Source organism: Athene cunicularia (assembly GCF_003259725.1).
Source record: "Athene cunicularia isolate RWA chromosome 13 unlocalized genomic scaffold, athCun1 chr13_part1, whole genome shotgun sequence".
In the NCBI taxonomy this organism is placed as follows: Eukaryota; Metazoa; Chordata; class Aves; order Strigiformes; family Strigidae; genus Athene; species Athene cunicularia.
This window is the reverse complement of record NW_020799117.1, coordinates 3046687-3063996: the sequence shown is the minus strand read 5'-3', so window position 1 is coordinate 3063996 and position 17310 is coordinate 3046687. Positions and strand designations below refer to the sequence as shown.

At 46.5% G+C, this 17310-nt stretch overlaps 1 protein-coding gene across 1 annotated transcript in view; it reads right to left on the bottom strand.

Annotated features, from left to right (window-relative positions):
* The window catches only part of TCF7 (transcription factor 7), a gene marked incomplete at its 5' end in the record, with an annotated part of 70553 nt that extends 53257 nt beyond the window's left edge, over positions 1 to 17296 (bottom strand). The window contains 2 exons of the mRNA XM_026858018.1: positions 16721 to 16830; positions 17227 to 17296. Coding sequence (XP_026713819.1) covers positions 16721 to 16830; positions 17227 to 17296 — 180 coding nt within the window. The remainder of the gene's footprint in view (positions 1 to 16720; positions 16831 to 17226) is intronic.
* Positions 17297 to 17310: the final 14 nt, after the last annotated feature.

The following is a 17310-nucleotide window of genomic DNA, read 5'->3' as shown; positions in this document are numbered from 1 at the left end:
GAGACCCACATCTGGAGGGGGGACTTGTCCATCCGTCCTTCCCTGCATCTGCTGCTGCTACAGCCCATGTCCCCCAGCCTCCTCTGTCCCCACGGCACAAACGGACATGCATTAAAAATAGTCCTGTAAAACAGGGGCAGTGGGGTATTAAAAAAACCCTGCGCAGCTCACTGACCTCCAAAGTGTCCCCCCACATTTGCAGCCCCAGCCACGCGGGTGGCACGTGAGGGCTCGGACTCGTGCAGAGCAATGCCACCAACGTCTCAGTGAATGCCACCAGGTTTGCAGGTGAGACACAAGGTGGCATGTGGCTTACAGCGTTGGCACAGGTCCGCTGCAAAAACAGATGCTATTTTGTATTGAAGAGCAGTGGGAAGGTGTGTGACAGTAGCATCAGGAGGCTGGAAAGAGCTCTGTGAAAAATACATCAGGGAAAAAAGTACAACAGGGAAAAAAAAAACAAAAAACTTCTTGATGAATGCTTTCATGAAAATTCTGACCTGGTGAAACATGTTACCTATTCAAGAAACAGAGTGAAAAACATCAACTGAGCATGGGCAGTTTTTGAAAAATACCACAGACAAGAAGTTTGCAGAACTCTGAGAATTCCCCATCAGCCCTAACGACTGCGGAAAGGGAATCGGGAATGGCAGCAATCACAGGAGACAGCGGCTGCCAGCGCTGCTGAGTGATATTTACATCAGTGTCCTGCCAACAATACCATTACTGGATTATCAGGGCGGATTAAGCCTTTAGCCAATTACACCGACTGGTAAATTGTAGATTGTCTAGACTTTTTCATGTTCAACAATATGTATGAAGTTTCTCTTTATCGCTACAGCATCACACGATGCTCTTGTGGGATGTAATCCTGTGCTTCCCCGGGAGGTTCAGGTGAGCCGTGCCTGCAGCTCTGGGTTGACTTAGTGTGGCCCTGTGCACAGACAGATTTATTTCAGACAGGATTCTCATAAATTCAGAACGACTTCCAAATTTCTTGACTAGAAGATCAAAGAGGCAAGCATTTGCTTCATGCCATCTGTGGAGCTGCTCAACAGGGCAACGCAGTCTGGGGAGGGGGGAGGAGAAGGGAAAAAAGAAAGTCTCGGAGATTATGCCCTCAAAAACAAGCTCAAATGCCACCCTCACATTAAAAAGCACTGGTTGGCAGTAACAATTAATTTCTTAACTGAAACCCGCCCAACTGTGTCCAAGTGTTTTAATTTGCCTATTGCTACAATATGCAAGGGAGCTGGCAGTAATGGATTTGCAATTAAAACTAAAACTGGCAAAGAAATCGCAAAGCTGGCAAAAGAGCTAATCTGCAAGCCATGATCACAAGATTACAAAGTGTTTATGCACATGCTAATTACCCGAGTACATCGCTGAGAATGACTTGTAGGAGAGAATACTGGGTTTGCGTGATCTAAATCCCTGGATCCACATGGCCAGCCCAGTCGGCACCCTACCTACTTCCCACAGCTCCTGTGAGCCAGAAACAGGGGGGAATTGCCACAGTCCCTTGTGTGGAAGCAGGGAGAAGGATAAGGGACAGGCAGGCAGGGTCCCCCCGGTGCCGCCCCCCAGCCAGGGAAGGATGGCAGCCGCTTCTCCAGCAGGTCAACGCCAGCGGTCACCGGGAGCCATGTCCTCACCTGGGATATGGACCCACTGGTGTGAAATGAAATTGGCCCTGAAGAAACCAGCACCCAATTATTCACCCTGTTTGCTTTCATCCCGCTCCCTCTCGGCTCTAACAGTTACTCCAGCAGGTCCCTGGAGATCAGCGGGTTGCACAGCTCACAGCCCTGCGCTGCGACCACCAAGCACAAACCTGCAGCCACCCCCATGAGCATGAAACCTTTACAAATTACCTGCAAAGGACAGGATGGGAAGGGAAAAGGACTTAAAAGTGATCAAATATCCGTGCAAATAGCTCATAACAGAAAGTGACCGTGGTCATGGGCACCATGAAGAGCAATTTTGAATCACAGGAGAGAATTTCAAGGAGAAAAGAGAGTGGAAGAGTAGTCCCAGAATAAAAGGCTGCTGGGAAAACTGAGATTCTTTAATATATAGGATTAAGGATTGCCAGTATCCTCAGGGAGGAAATGCAAATGGGGTTCAGACCATTTTTTCCATAAAAATTAGGAAGGAGAAAGAATAGACTTTGAAGTTCAACATGTTAGTAAATGAAAGCAACAGCAAAGGAGACACAAAGAGAAAGCAAGCCCTGGACGCCTAGAATTATGTCTTAAACACTTCGTACTGAAAGACAGAACCCGAGGTGATGAGGAGGCTTCCCTCCATGCCACGCACAGATCCCAGAAAATCTCTAGATTAGAAACTGCCTGAGAAAAAAAGTATTGCACAACAAAGGTAGGATGGAGTACAGCATTCAAATGGGATCCTTCGTGCCTCATTCAGCCAGCCCGGGATGACGAGGCTGCGAGGAGCACATCAACGAGGGCTTGGTGCATGTGCCAGGCTGCTCGGATGTGTAGAGCAGAGAAAGGATTTCTGGATGCTCTTTGCTGTATGAAATGGTGGCTGGAGTCAATGTGGAAGGAGGTGACAGCTAATGGACGTCCACAGAGATGTCAGAAATCCAATGGTCACCTCTACAGAGATTTGCTGTGTTGACGGGGGCTGGTCATTCCTGACACCTTCATGAGAGCCAGATGGTTAGTCCAGGCTGCTCAGAGGTGGTGAAGGACCAGAAGGACATTGTAAGGAGGCACAACAATAGCCATTGCTGGGTCTGGCAGAGGGATGGATGGTCTTTGTGGTGACATCTTGGAGGTATCAACAGCCTTGCTTGATCCTGGTACCTGGCTGAAATGGGCAGTTTGTATCTGGCTGAAGGCCATTCCAGCCAGTGTGCTCGGGTAAGGCAATTACAGAGTGAGTTCAACCCATCGTTACTGGTGGCCGTGGAATGCCATGTGTCAGGAAATGGCATCCAACCATCACTGATGCAGATAAGCACTATGGAGTTAATTAGCACTACGGAAAGGGTGGTTCAAGGGAGAAGTGCTTCAAAACTTGGCTTGGAGATTAATTTATCCATCCCTACCTGTAACACACTGTCAAGCAGTTAATGGTACATCCAGTATTGGGGTAACTGAGTGAAACTCAGGAATCCATGGCATAGAGGAGATGATACACTGTGATAAAGAGGAGATGATATATAATGTTGGGTACTTCAGACTATAAACTCTATGACTCTACAGCTGTCCCTTGCTCCAAGTGAAATTGTTGGACTGTAAGAGTTTAAAGAATGTAACACAACCACAAAGTCTTTTGTTGACTTTTTTTTTCTTTTAAAAATACATTTGGGAGAAATTCTTCCTTACATCCAGAGATTCGGTTGGCTTCTCTGTACTTGTTAGCCAGCATCTAAGCCAGGCTCTGCTGCTGGGATCTGCCATTCTGCCTTTCGCAAGGAAAGCCCCAGATACAACTGTTGCCTATTTAAAGTCATCTACAAACCAGTTTAATAAAAGCTGACTGCATCTGCTTCCATGTTATTAGTTCTGCCCCAAAACTCTGTTCCTGGCAACACAATGTTCCACGCTAATGAGCCAAATCTTCCCCTCCCATGGCAATACTCCTAAACCTCCACACCATTCAGTTCACAAAGTTACCACCCTGTTTTTCCCTCGGGGGAGGGAAGGATTGCAGCTGCAGAGGGGGTTCTTCAAATAATATGAAGGCCAAAGATCTGTGGGAAAATCTGCTCTCAGACAAATAGCACTTGGGGGCATCTGCAGAGAGAACCAGCCCCTCTTTACTTCTGTCTGGGTCCCACGTCCTTCTGGCAGCAGTTTTTTATGAACCAGGCTGCCATTAATCCCCTGCCAGTTCCTACACCCTACCATCCTCTGTGGGTAGACAGCACAGAGTGGGAGATAATGCTGCAGGGAAGTGGTATTTACTTCAGCTGGATTTTGCGGCTTCATGGGAGAGTTTCTACTCGGGGCAGTTATTTCTCACTCGCTCCTGCTGCAAGAAGGAGGGATTTGGTGTAGACTAGGATGACTTTTCTCAGCTCCTTTTCCAGTGAATTTTCACCCGTTCTTGCCACTTTTCTCCCTGCAGCACGGAGCGCGAGCTCAACAGCGAGTTGAGGTTATCGCGCTGTAGCGATGCTGCGCAGATTAAAGAGAAATCAGATAACTCATTACCTAACTGAAACTCGCTGCTAGACTTTTATAGAGAAATGATAAAGTCTGAGAGCAGGAGATCTCTGCTGCTCTGGCAGACACCCCACAGTACCCTGGCTAAGCCGGGGGGGGCTGCGCCCTGGCCCTCCCACCCGCCTGCCCCCGTTCCCGGGATGTGGAGATGCCCGGGATGTGGAGCTGCACAGGGCACGAGGCAGAGCCCCAGCCACCACCACCACGTGTGGTTTTGGCCTCCGTGCGCTCACACCTGGAGCCTCCAGTAAGGAAAATTTCGGCTTAGAAGTTGACACGGGCACGATTGATGGCTTTAATATTTTACAAGTGGATGCGCCAGCAAAAGGGTCATCTCTACCCAATTGTGCTGAGTTTCCTTGTGTTTCTAAAAGTTGGACTGCACTCCTCCGACCGCCTCCTCTAATGCTTTCTGCTATAAACCTTTCTGCACCACATGCGACAGCAGCATCTCCCTGGAAAAGACTTCATTCGCTTCTGTCTTTGCCTCAAGCCATTAACTGACAAACTGGCAGCTAACTACTGTTAACAAATGATTTCCTAGAGATTACTGTTTAAGTAAAAAAAGGTTCCAAGATAAATAGACTTATTCTTCATGACAAGGAATTTGAATTATGCATCCAGGGGTTTGGTATGTGTGTCCAAAACCTATGCCATGCAATCCTGGAGGTTGTTCTCATCAACATATTACAGGCAGGTAAATAAGAAATGACATTTTGTTCTCGAGTTAACAGCCCGGATTTGTGCCGCATGTGTATTTGAGACAACATGTTGGACCATCCAATCATCATTCCCATCCAAGGAATGCCACTTTTTGAAATTACCGTTCAGGCTGAAAAGGCGATTTGTTTTTAAAGCGAGAAAAGATGCCAATCGCCTTGGAGGAGTTGTGGTTTTAGGGCCACCTGCAATTTGCTAAAAGATTACGGAATTGCAATTTGTTTAATATCTTGAAGTAAACGGCCTAACAAGCAGCACAGTTTACTTTTTTTGGCTAGTTCTTCTCTGATCATTTCTGAAATGTCCCCTCTCACAGCAGCCTGTGTTGGATTTTATGGTTTTTTTGGTTTTTTTTCAGTATTGACGTGGCTTTCCCTACAGTGCTCTCCAAACATCGCTTACACATGAAACGATAAAGCTTCAGAATGCTCCTCGGGGAAACTGAGTCACAGTAAAACAAGCTCCTGGGGGACTGGGAGCAGAAGCTGGGATAAAACCACGCTTCCTCCGCCGCAGCCCTGCACGGCAGTTACAAGACTATCCGGTTCCTCTGCTATAAAACTTGGTAACATGCCTCACTTCTTACCTGATTTTGAGAACATCCTGTGTTAACACATAAACAACTGGTGCTACTAATGTCTGTTTATCTGGCTATTTGCACGCGTCTGACATGGCACCTGGTGCTCTCCGGTAAGAGGATCGCTCGGCTCCATATCAAACAAACTCTCAGGGCGCAGGCAGGAGAGAGGCAGCTCCCACCCACGGCAAACAGCAACGCACCCACCCGGGAGTCAGACATTTAACCACGGCAATGCCTTTAGAAGCACATTTGAATGAAGAGTGATGCTTTTGGATACAGGAGCTGATCTTTCAGGGATTCACTGCAGCCTGCCTCATCCTTCAGTATGCATTTACATGCAGATCCTCGTACTCGATCAGTACAAATAGTATATTATACTTTAAAAATGTTTTCTTTTCCAAAGTTTAAATATATGCATGTAGTTACATACTATTTCCAGTAAAATCCAATAACCAAGCAACTGGCAATGACTTATCAGGTAATTTTCTGTCCTCTTGAGTGAAGAAATTAAATTTTCTCTACAACAACCCTTGTGTTCAAGTGCTGTCAGAAGTCCCAGCCAGCACATATGTAGTGTTTTCACCTGAATTCTGCTCCTATCATGAAAACCAGAGTTCATCAGAATAATAAAAACCCCTCATATTGCTAGATATAACCCTGGGTTCAGCCATCAAAGAAATTAATTATGGAAAACACAAAAGGGCTTAGGCATGATCTTAACTTCAAAGTAGAAGCGCTACAAACTTTTTTTCTAAACACTTGTATCTGTTGCATTATACAGAGCACAACGTGAGCCAAAATGTCTTAGCACTTAGTTGGAAATACATCCTTAAACTACTGCTGACTGTGTGTAGAAATAAATGTATTTGCTCTATGAGGTTTAGATAAAATTACTGCCTTCTCAAGGTGTTCCCATGGCCCCCGGTCCAGCTGTTTTAGGGAGCTCAATGAGCAACTGCAAACACATTCCTGGGATGTCATTGTACAGTACTTGATTCTTCAAAGTTGCTAACAGCCTGCAAGAATTCAACGGATGTATCTAAAAATCTGAGAGCGTGTTTCTATCGGAAAAGGACTCCAGAGCTGGACAAGGGACAGGAACTGCTCTGGATGTTAAAGCTCTGTGGAGAATGACTGTAAGTCTTGCAGTGAATCACTCTGAGTTGCACTGCTTGAAGAGTTTGTGTCCTGCCTCATTACAACCACAGCTACATCTGATTTGAATGAAACTTCAGACTTGACGATTTTTGTGCCAGCTCTTTAAGAAGCAATGTCATTTTCTTCAACACCCTATTATTTCATTCGCTATCTCCAAAGATTTTGCTCCAATTCCAAAAGCAAACTTATTTTCAGGAAGTAGACTGTTTCCAACTGGCTTTAGGAGGGCCACACACTTAAAACCCTGGACAGGCTTAAACCACAACCTTCAGACATCCTCGTGTTTGAGGGTGTACCTCTCCAGCATCCTCATCTCTACTTATAAAAGAAAAATGCAAACACAAGATCAGCACTGGAGATTCAAACGGTTTTCAGAAAGCTATCCCTATAGTAATGATTTCAAACAAATAACAAGCTAAAACCAAAACACAACAGCAATAAAATAAAATCTGATGAGCTCTTCAAAAAGATCCTGAGTGATATCAATTGGCAGGATTCTGTTGTCTATCCCAGAGCTATGGCAGCTTATCCCAGCCAGGGCTTTGCTGCAAACACACCAAAGCCAGGAGGCTGCATCCTTTCATATTTCAAAACAAAAGCCAAGTTCTGATCGCTGCGATGAGGAAGAAATTTTTTGTTGTGGATACATTACTGTATAATTACTGCAGATTTCATTTACTTTCTTTTGAATACTACAGCAGATACAAAAGCTGGGTAGATGTGGCAGTTCCTCGTGATATCATCTAATGCTCTAGGTTTACATTTTGACAGTTAGTCCTCCAAAATATCAGGGATGTGTGTGTCTACTGAGGGAAAAGATAGTATTTCCACTGATAGCAGACAGGGAAAAACACCTGATAGTGTCAAAGTGATAGCAATGAAAAGAGTTTCATGTAAAATTTAAAAAAAAACAACACTAGAACTTACCAATTTTGTCAGTAAAATCAGGGTTAGAAACATGGGGATAAGATCAGGAAGGAACACCACTGGGTAAGAGACTATTCATGGGACCAGAACATGGAAAATTCCATAAAGCACAAATGTTGCTAAGAATATTCAAAAGTCAAAGCTTTCTGTGGGTGTGCATGCATAGAGATGTCAACACAACTATTTCATGATCACCGAAATTGCTACTAGCCTGCATCCTCTCTGAATGGCTATTTTTAGGACCCAGCCTTTCATGTGGTATAATGATGTGGATTTTACAAGAGCATTTATAATGTGTTTCATATGGTGTACAGTCCTGGAGAAATTGCTTTGTATCAGAGAAAGTTAAATAAAAAGGTTTGGGTGTTGTTTTTTTTTTTTATATATATATATATAAATAAAATTTTATTTCTGATTTTATATTATTGCTTCTGTTTTGGATTTAGGGTTCTTACGCATATTTTAATTTATCCTGTGTGACAGCACTGGCTGTCCCAAAGGAACAGTCAGCACAGCACAACGCGATCCCACAAAACGTCACCTGGATTTCTGAATCCGCGCGTCCCTTCGGACGGTCGGATTTCAAAGTTGGCAATGCCACACTCTCTAAGTTATAGCAGGAAGCCAAAGCTCAAAGGCCAAATTTCGACCTCGGGTATGCTGGTGTCAGGGGTTGTGCACCGTCTCCCACATTAGAATCGTTTTTTCTTCTTTTAGGGCGAAGTCACACACAGCGATGTTTGTAGAAGACGACGACTCCTCTGCGCCATCTCCGCTCCCGTGCCGGTAATTCCGGGGCAGCAGCACGTAACGAGAACCAACTCATCAGCCTCTCCATGCTAAGAACAACAAATTTTCCTGTGGTAGATCTCACAATGGCTTATTTCCTAAACATGAAAGCAATCTCCGCAGTGCCATCTCCTCAGTGTTAGAATAAAAATGCCACATTTCTGATCCTTTCTGAGCATGTTGCTGGGAAGAGCATCTCCCCAGCACTTCTTCCACAAGTGTGTTTATAATTGCATCCCCCTCACGCTGAGTCAAGCACACTTTATGATCTCAGGCTTTCACATTTTGCTTTTGTGTAAGTCCCATCAGAGGAGAACCTCTGTTTACACTCGTCTATGCTATTCCTCAGAGCAAACCACAGCAGAAAACAAATTTAACAGATAGCATACAAGTTGAAAGCTACACGGTAATCATGGACTGACCAAAAAAAAAGGCTTTTTTTGGTCAGTCCATGATTACCGTGTAGCTCTTCAAGGCAGGTGTGTACTTCGTATCTTACAGCCCCAGATTCTCAGTGGAACAAAGGAGATACTGTTGAGATGGTTTTTTTGCCTATCATTTAATCAAATGTAAAGTTGTTATAACTGGAGGGGAAAGTGCTCTAGACTTCAGTATCCAGCTTTACTTTGGTTTCAAAAATTTACCACAGCATTGTTGAGCTTATTGTTTTGTTTAACAAAATACTAATTTTGTGACCCTGTGAAATACAATGAACCAGATTCTTTTCATTGCAGCTGAGCTGTGTTTAGCACAGACACGGGGGACGGGAGAGGAGTAGCGGTTTGAAGCCACTCTGGTGGCCCCTTGCCCAGCATCTCCAGCCAGCAGGATGATCTGGATGGATATCGCTAGCTCTGCCAGGTTTTGCTGACCCTCATCATCCTCAGGATTGACCCAATGTCCCATTTTCTCCATGAAACCACCTCACAGAGGCAGTGATGGTGGAACAGTCCTTCATAACTTTGGGAATGGACATAAAAGATAAAGACCCAAAGGCAAAAATCAGGGAAAGCGCCACAGGACAGTGACAAGCTGCTCCGTAAGGAGGTGAAGGTGGGAGCTCTTTGTCCAAGATCATTGCAAGGTGACCAAGAGAACGATCCTGCTGTAATCAACACTCTGAGGCACATGATGTTGCAATCACTTCCTTTAAGAAATGAAGTAGGTGGGTTTGTGAGCCAGCACATGTGCTGAACTGGCAGCCCCATGGCAAGAACGAAGACCTCAGCTGACATTCGCAGAGGGCTTGGTACAGACTTTGCAGGTTCCCAGGACATCTCATCCTTCACACCATGAAACACTCGCCCTGCCTGGGGGGCTGGAGGGAGCCGTGCCCTCCTGGACAGACCGCTGGACAAGCCAGCAGACAGAACAGGCCTTCGGTCTTTACTGATTCAGCTGGATTAAAACTGGTAACTAGGAAATGAACAGCTTTGTATCCTGTTACCAACCCTCTGAGTCACCCGTCCTCCTACCGAACCTTTGTTTCATCCTCCAGACACAGAGGCTAATGAGCAAGTATCATGTTATAGGATATTTTTTAAAGAGAGATTTGGAAGAATAGCACATGAAAGAGCCTGTGGGGGGGACTCACATGTCCCAGCTTGGCACCAACCTGGGATATGGTCAGGCTGAGAAGTTTTCCCTGCCGTAGCGGATCTGCAAAGAGCTCAGGAAGCAACTTGTACCTACTCTCTTATTTCTGTGCCCTCCGCCCACCATTGGTAAATGATGAGGTAAGAGTATATATACATCAGGCTGGGAGAGATGCTGATGTAAGCTACCTCCTGGCACCACGAGCCGCGAGCTGGAGCAGCAATGGATGGGAAACCAAGGAAATGAGCAGCAAATGAAAGGAGAGGCACTACATGATGGCTGCAGGCAACCCAAAGCTTCAGAGGGGTGGGATGGGGAAAAGCTCCCACAGTGGCAATGCCCTGTCCAAGAGGACATCTGGCATCTAGACCCTCTTCAAATCAGTGCAACAGGCAGGAGAAGACAACCCTTGAGGATTTCTTGAGGAATTTCCAACTCACGAATGATGCAGGAGATTTCAGTACCTGAACGGCAGCACGTGCTCGACTCTTGTTCACCCAAACCTGCCCTGTCCAGCACAGCCTCCCGGGAGCATACACGATGCTCACAGATGCATGGGTCCTTCCTTCGTCTTGTCTACAGTGAATCAGCAAGGGGGCTCAAAGGCCAACCCGTACAAAACAAAGACTAAATTTGGTCTTGCTAAATCGCTCACGGCCAGAGGGCAGACAAAGAACCGCGGGTGTGAAATTAATGGCAAGCTGTAGATATTTCCTCAAAACTGTTGATGTTGCTTAGCATTTGACTGTGCTCTACCAATAACCACCATGTCATGCACACGCAGACACACACACAGTCCAGACCAGACTGCAGTCGTAGGTGTGCAGCTCACACCACCACCCGGAGCCTGAAAACCTGCTTCACTTGCAGATCACGCTAGAGATAGAAAGGGATTCAGCCTGTGAGTAGGATCTGTCCCTCCAGAGATGGTCTATGAAAGCAGACAAGAGAGTCATCCCTCGGGAGCCGGCAATGTCTGTTTAGTCACAGGAACACACGCGTGGTTTCTTGAACAAGCACCTCAAACAGTAAATGCCAGCACACCCAACCATACGGGTTTGTCAGAGTTTTCCACCCAAACGCAGGAATTTAATGGTGCCTGTAGACTTATAGCAGGAGAGGGACTGCAAGCTGTGAGGCGACATGTGTCCTGCCAGTGAGCAGCAAGAGCACATTGCAGAGCTCCTCGCTGCCCTCCCGCTGCTCCCCCCTTCTCTCCAATAAAGCTTTGGATACCAACCGAGCAATGATCTTTCAAGTCGGACACGTCGTGCACCGCTAGCCCCCGAATCACTTTGTTCTTCACAGTTAAAATTTCAAAAATATTAATCATTAACATGGATGAGCTTTGGGACCTTGGGTTGATGTTAGGTTTTTGCTTTTCTCTCCAAACTCTCAACCGGTTGAGCTAATAACATTTCACAAAGAGCAACAGTTGGAAGCTTGCAGGAACGGTGCCTTTACCATACATAATCTCATAGCAGCTCCCCACGGACAAAGCATCCCGTGCCTGGGAAGCCAGTTCCAGGGTAGCCTGCGAAGGAATCCCAGTGGGAGAGCAGATATTGTTGAACTGTCTGAATCACGTGCACACTTATTCACATGCATGGATTTACATAAAACTTGCTTTTGTTTCCCTGTGACATTTTTCTCTCTTTTTTTCATTCCAAACAATTTTAAAAATAAGGTTATATTAGACCACACACAGGCAGTGCTGTATCATGTCACTGCTTCTTAAGCAGAACTCTCTAATTTATTTCAAAGGGAAGTTCTGCTTCAAAATTGAGGGTGTGATATGAACTCAGAAATTAACACAAGAATTTTCCTTGGGGGGGAACCAAGGCTGAATCAGACATGCAATAAATGACCTCGGAAGCCCTGTGCCTTGGTACATCTACCTATCCAACATTATGCTCTAATAAAAAAAATTATTTTCACCATTATCCTATTTCAAGCTAGGTAGAAGAGCTGGAAGAAGTGGATTTGCTCTGGTCAGGAGGGAACAAATTACTCATCTGTCTGTCTGCCAGGGCATCCATCAACAGCCACCGCACTCCTAACGCTTTCTGCTGGGAATACAACAATTCACGGCGACGGAGCACCGTCCCAGGGAGGTCCCGTAGCTGCCAGGAAACCTGGCTGGGATGCTGCTGGAGATGTTGCTGCTTTCCCACAGCAGCCAGCGCTGCTGCAGAATTACTGTTTGCTTGCAGCTGCCCTCCCTCCCCGCATAACATCTGGAGAAGGATGCAGCAGCCTTCTCGCAGCGACACATCCCCATCACAGGGCGACTCCGGGGAGTTTTCCTGCTGGTTTCAACAGGATCAGAACTCGACACAGGAAAAAGCAATACTAAACTATTGCCCTGACAGTGCAAGCTAGGACAGAAAGACCTCGACACAGAAGCAGCTGAGCTGCAGATTTCCTTCTGCCAACTGCTGCGGGGACAACAGCCTCCTCCCGCAAAGGGCCGGAGCAGCCGCGGGCACAGGGGGCTGCAGCAGAAGTGGCCGTGTCCCAGGGCTCAGCTGCTGCTGCTTGAGCTTCTGTCCTGCAAAGGGCAGCGGGAGACTTTCAGCTCCATGCTTTCTGACCTCCTGTTAGACGTTTGGGACCTGTGGCCCCAGGCCAGCAGTAACTGCACTTTCACCTTGCCCTGCCCAAGGGGATGTTTCAAACCCACTCAACGGGAACCAAGCCGAAGGAGCCCCGCAGACCGAAGGGAGCAGGCTCTGAACATCAGCACTGGTTCCTGGGCCTGCCACCTCATCTGGGGACTTGAAGTGTGCAGAGCTGGGGAAGGCACCACCACCCTTCTGCTCCTACGTGAGCACTGGTTAGACAACTTAATAATTAAGAAAATGAGGTACTGTCTGTTTTCCAAAGAAACAGAGGCTCTTGGACCTCTGTTTCTCACACAGACAGAAAGTCCAGTCCTTCAGCTTTATGTACAGAACGTTTTAATTCTGCCATCACACACCTCACGCTCACAACCCACACTAGAGGTGCACAGAAGGTGTGAAGAGCTCTCCCGGGAGCTCTCCCACCAACTGCAGTGGGCAGAGCTTGTACCCTACCTACGGCGCAGCACGGCTCATTCCCCTATTTTATAAACCTATTTCCAAAAGGAACTTAAAGAAACTTATAAGTGCTCTTTCTACCATTTAACTAGCACATGGTACAAGATATAACAATGTTCAGAAAACCCCCTCGGGTCTAAACTCAATTATACAACTGTAGCAAGAAAAATATTTTAATCTGATCAAAGTGTTAACATGTTTGACCATGTCTGACCTCTAATGTTTGTAACCACCTAAAAGGCTGATGTTCTTACTAAGGATGTACCTTAATTTGATTTAAAGTCATTTGTACTATTTAAAAAAAGGATACAGTTTTATGATTTTATATTTCATTTAGAAAAACAGTTCCTCAACCTGTTAATATTCTGTGGAAGTTTCTTGCAGATTTTTAACTGGTGAATCCCATATATTCCACTCTGGGAGAAGCGGGGCCTATCAAGAGTCAAAGCAGACCTGAACCACCATGTGTGCGACACCCGAGAGCCGGGTGAGAAACGATTCTCCTGGGGCTTTGCAAGATTTTGAGACTTCAGATGCAGGCACAGTCTGCGTGGAGATGCCCTTAACATGCCTGACCATGAGCGTGCCCTCCGCAGCCCGGCCCATTGATGGGGGCTCAGAGCACGCTCCCAAAACATGGGACGCTGGGGCTGCCTTGCCCCCAGCTCCAGGAGCACCTTCCCCACATGCCCTGGCCACCCCCCAGCCCTCCTTTCTCTCTCTCTGATCGCTCTGCTGCCAGCCCAGGCTACCTGTGCACGCTCAAACCAGCACCTCTCCGGCTGAACCACCCTAACCCAGCGTTGGCCACCTGCAGCGAAGGTGGGCCACTGAGCCCAACACCCGGGCTCTGCTGCTGCAGCGGGGCTCTTGCCACATCCTGCTGCTTGCTGGGGCCATCAGCTGGGCTTGGCAGCGCTCCTGACGGCAGGTCCCCTCAGACACCTTCAGCGCATCGCTCCGGAGCAACATCAGAGCATGTAAATAACACAAGTGGGTGTGTTTTGGTAAAAAGAGATGACTTTGGTTGGGGAGACAAGGGCAGCCTAGCAGGATGCTGGGGTGAGCAGTGTAACAGTTAGCGGGCTACAACCACTTTGAGGAAAACAAAGCAAAAGTGATGCTGCTGAGAAAATAAGAAAAAAAAGGAAAGCAGCACGTCGGTAATGCCAGTAGCGACACACCCACCCAGGCAGGCGCTCCGGGCCAGCTCCAGCGCCGCTCGCAGCACCCTGCCAGGGTTCGGAGGGAGAAAAAAAAAAAAAAAAAAAAAAAAGTTTTTTTTTGGTGCGTCGCAGGGTGGGGGTTCAACCTGCAGCCTCAGCGCTGGCTGCCCTTCGTCTTTCAGGGAGTTGTATTATATTTTTTCAATCAGGTAAATGTAAAGCCCTGACAGTTTGCCAAAGTACTCCTGGGTTAATTTTTTAATTTTTATTCTCTGAGGATTCTGAAATTCATCTTAGCTGCAAACAAGCGTTTCCAGGAAGCCCCATTAGCCAAAACACAATCTCCACTATCAATGCACGCATGACTGTGATATGTAATCCCATTCACTCACACAACCCTCCTCCCCGACTCCGCTTCTGCTAAAGTGTTAATTAAACACACTTTTATGGATGGTTAAGTATCTGCAATCTTCGGTCACAGATCTGACCTCCTCAATTATTGGAAGCAGCCACCAGATTATAGCCCAGACTTTGTATAATATACACAGTAGCAATAAATCTATAGCAGAGCAATACGAAATTTACTACGATCACCTTTGCGCAGTCAATATAAATACAAGACAAAACAGCCCAGAAAGATGCGTCAGAATAGCTGTTGTACCGAGTCGAAAAAAACAAGTCAAGGAAAAAATCTTCCTGTGTCTGTTAGCTAACTAATTTTTATCTGAAAACATGAAATCAGCTTTTCAAGTCACACAACATAAAGCAGCACAGGATCCAGACAGGCCTAAGTAAAGCTGGCTGAGGCAGTGGATGATTTCTGTGGCTCTCAAGGGGACAGGATCTTTCCTTCTCTGCTACACAGTTTTCTCCCCTTTGAGTTCTGCACAGTCCATTTACTCCTGTCTGTTGCTCTGACAGTAACTTCTCAGGGTTTTATTACTTTATCAAGGGGAAAGGCGATTCACAAACCACAATCTACTTTTTAGCTTAATTGCTAATAAATAGGCTGTTGCACTTTGTTGCCCATCTAGTAAGGGTTTAAGATTAAAAGAAATATTCTATTCAAATAATTGCTGAGCTAATGTAACTGTGAATTTACTCAGATTCTACACCAGGCAGCAAACTAAACACGTTTAAATAAGACAGATTAAATATCATCATTTATCAGGAAGAGAGCTGCTTAATAATTTAGGGAGTGAGGGGGATACACGATACCTGGACAAAGGGACACAAGGTAGGAAGCACCAGAAGAAACACTGATTTGGATTACAACAATGTACATTGGCCCTGCCTTGCAAACCCATCTTTTCTTGCTGAAGGAAGACTTCAAAATTTAGGGACAGGTCCTCAATATCTGCACACCAGCTTCAGCAGTGTCTGCAGCCAGGAAATCAGGTCCCCAAGAAGGGCTGTGCTGGGGTACGGGCAGGCTCAGGGAGGGACCCGTGTCCCACCACACAGGCCAGCAGGGTTGGGTGGGAGGACGCAGCGGTGACTCCAGTGAACAATATTTCATCACATTTTAACCTGAGTTTCATACCCCACAATCCATCCATTTTTCTTCACATCAGTTTAACATCCAACCCCTCTAGGGAACAAAGGGTTGAAATTAAGGGGGGCATTATATATTCTTTTAAACCTTATCCCTTCACAGGGTAAAAACTAAAACTGAAATAAACCAAATGATGTTCTGTTCTCATTTACTGACTGTAAATGCAGAATAACATCCGAAATGAATGTAGCAATGCCAGCTACCCAGGAGCCACATGAGCACTGACCATCCACTGCAATATCCTGACATTATTTTCTGAAGTTCTCATAGAGATAGTGATTTTTTTGTAGAGAAGCCCTTAGTTTAATTATTCAGATAGCAAAACCTATCAACATTAGAATATACAAAATTACTAAAGCTGATTTGACCCGAGAGGGAAAAACTTTACAGAGGATGACTGGAATAGTCCTCCAGAAGCACTAAGCCTTTTCCTAAAAACCTCTATTGCCATTTTAGCAGCACAAGATCCACTTTCTGGACCATCATCCACAACAGAGCCCTAACCCAGAGCAGGCCAAAACCTGGCTGTTTTACAAGCAAATACGTCGAACTAAAGTTAAGCTGCGGGACAAATCCCTGAGCACAAACACCAGAAGCTGCTCGTCTCCAACGTTCATGACCCAGAAAAAGGAAGGGGCATTCTTGCATTAGGTATTAGGATTTGATTGCTGGAAGTGTAAAGGCGAACTTAAAGGATGGGGAGGTTGGAAGAGAAGCTCCTCCAGCAAATTTGGAGCGAAGCAGGCGCTTGCTGCCAGGCATCCTTCCCCCTTCCCACTCCTTATCTCTTCAGCTTGGACAGAACAGTGCCCGGGCATTTTAGAAACAGGGCTGCCGTTTGCCAGGGGAAAAAAAAAAAAAAAAAAAAAATATCACATGTAGGTGCCTGCACGATACTTCAGCAGTGAGAAAGGCCACGAAACTTCTCCGTAAGGAGAGGATGAACTCACCAGAGGTGACATAGATCCATTTGGCAGATAAGGATCTGACAGCATTAGGAAAGGGTAGCCAGAATACGCAGATCCTTTGTACATCCCTGGGTCCTGGTGCTTCATACCTGCTAAAATTAAAGTTCCCCATCAAGATTTACCTTACGACAGGTGATTTCCCTCCCCGCCAGGGACCCCCGATGAGGTTACAGCACCTTTTGGGCGTCTTTTTGTCCCATATTCATCGGGGAGGGTGTTTTGGGGTGCCAGGGTCCCCCGGGGGTGTGGGGTCCCACATGGGGTGCACTGGGAAGTCTCGTTGCTGATGGGAGCAGCTCTCCCGGGGGGGTTGGGGGGGTAGCAGTCAGGGATCCCTCACTCCCAGGGGTTGTGGGGCAGCGGGTTTGGGGACCAGGGGGCTGAGTTCACCCACCACAGGGACAGACCGGGGCGGGGGGGAAGCCCAGCAGGGACCAGGGATGGGGGGGCCACAGACAGAGGGAGACACGGGGGCGGCTGTGACTAACCATCATCCATGTGGTCCGGGAGCTTCTCCTGATAAACCCTCTGCGGATCCTGCACACGCCTGATGGCCCAGCACACACACAGAC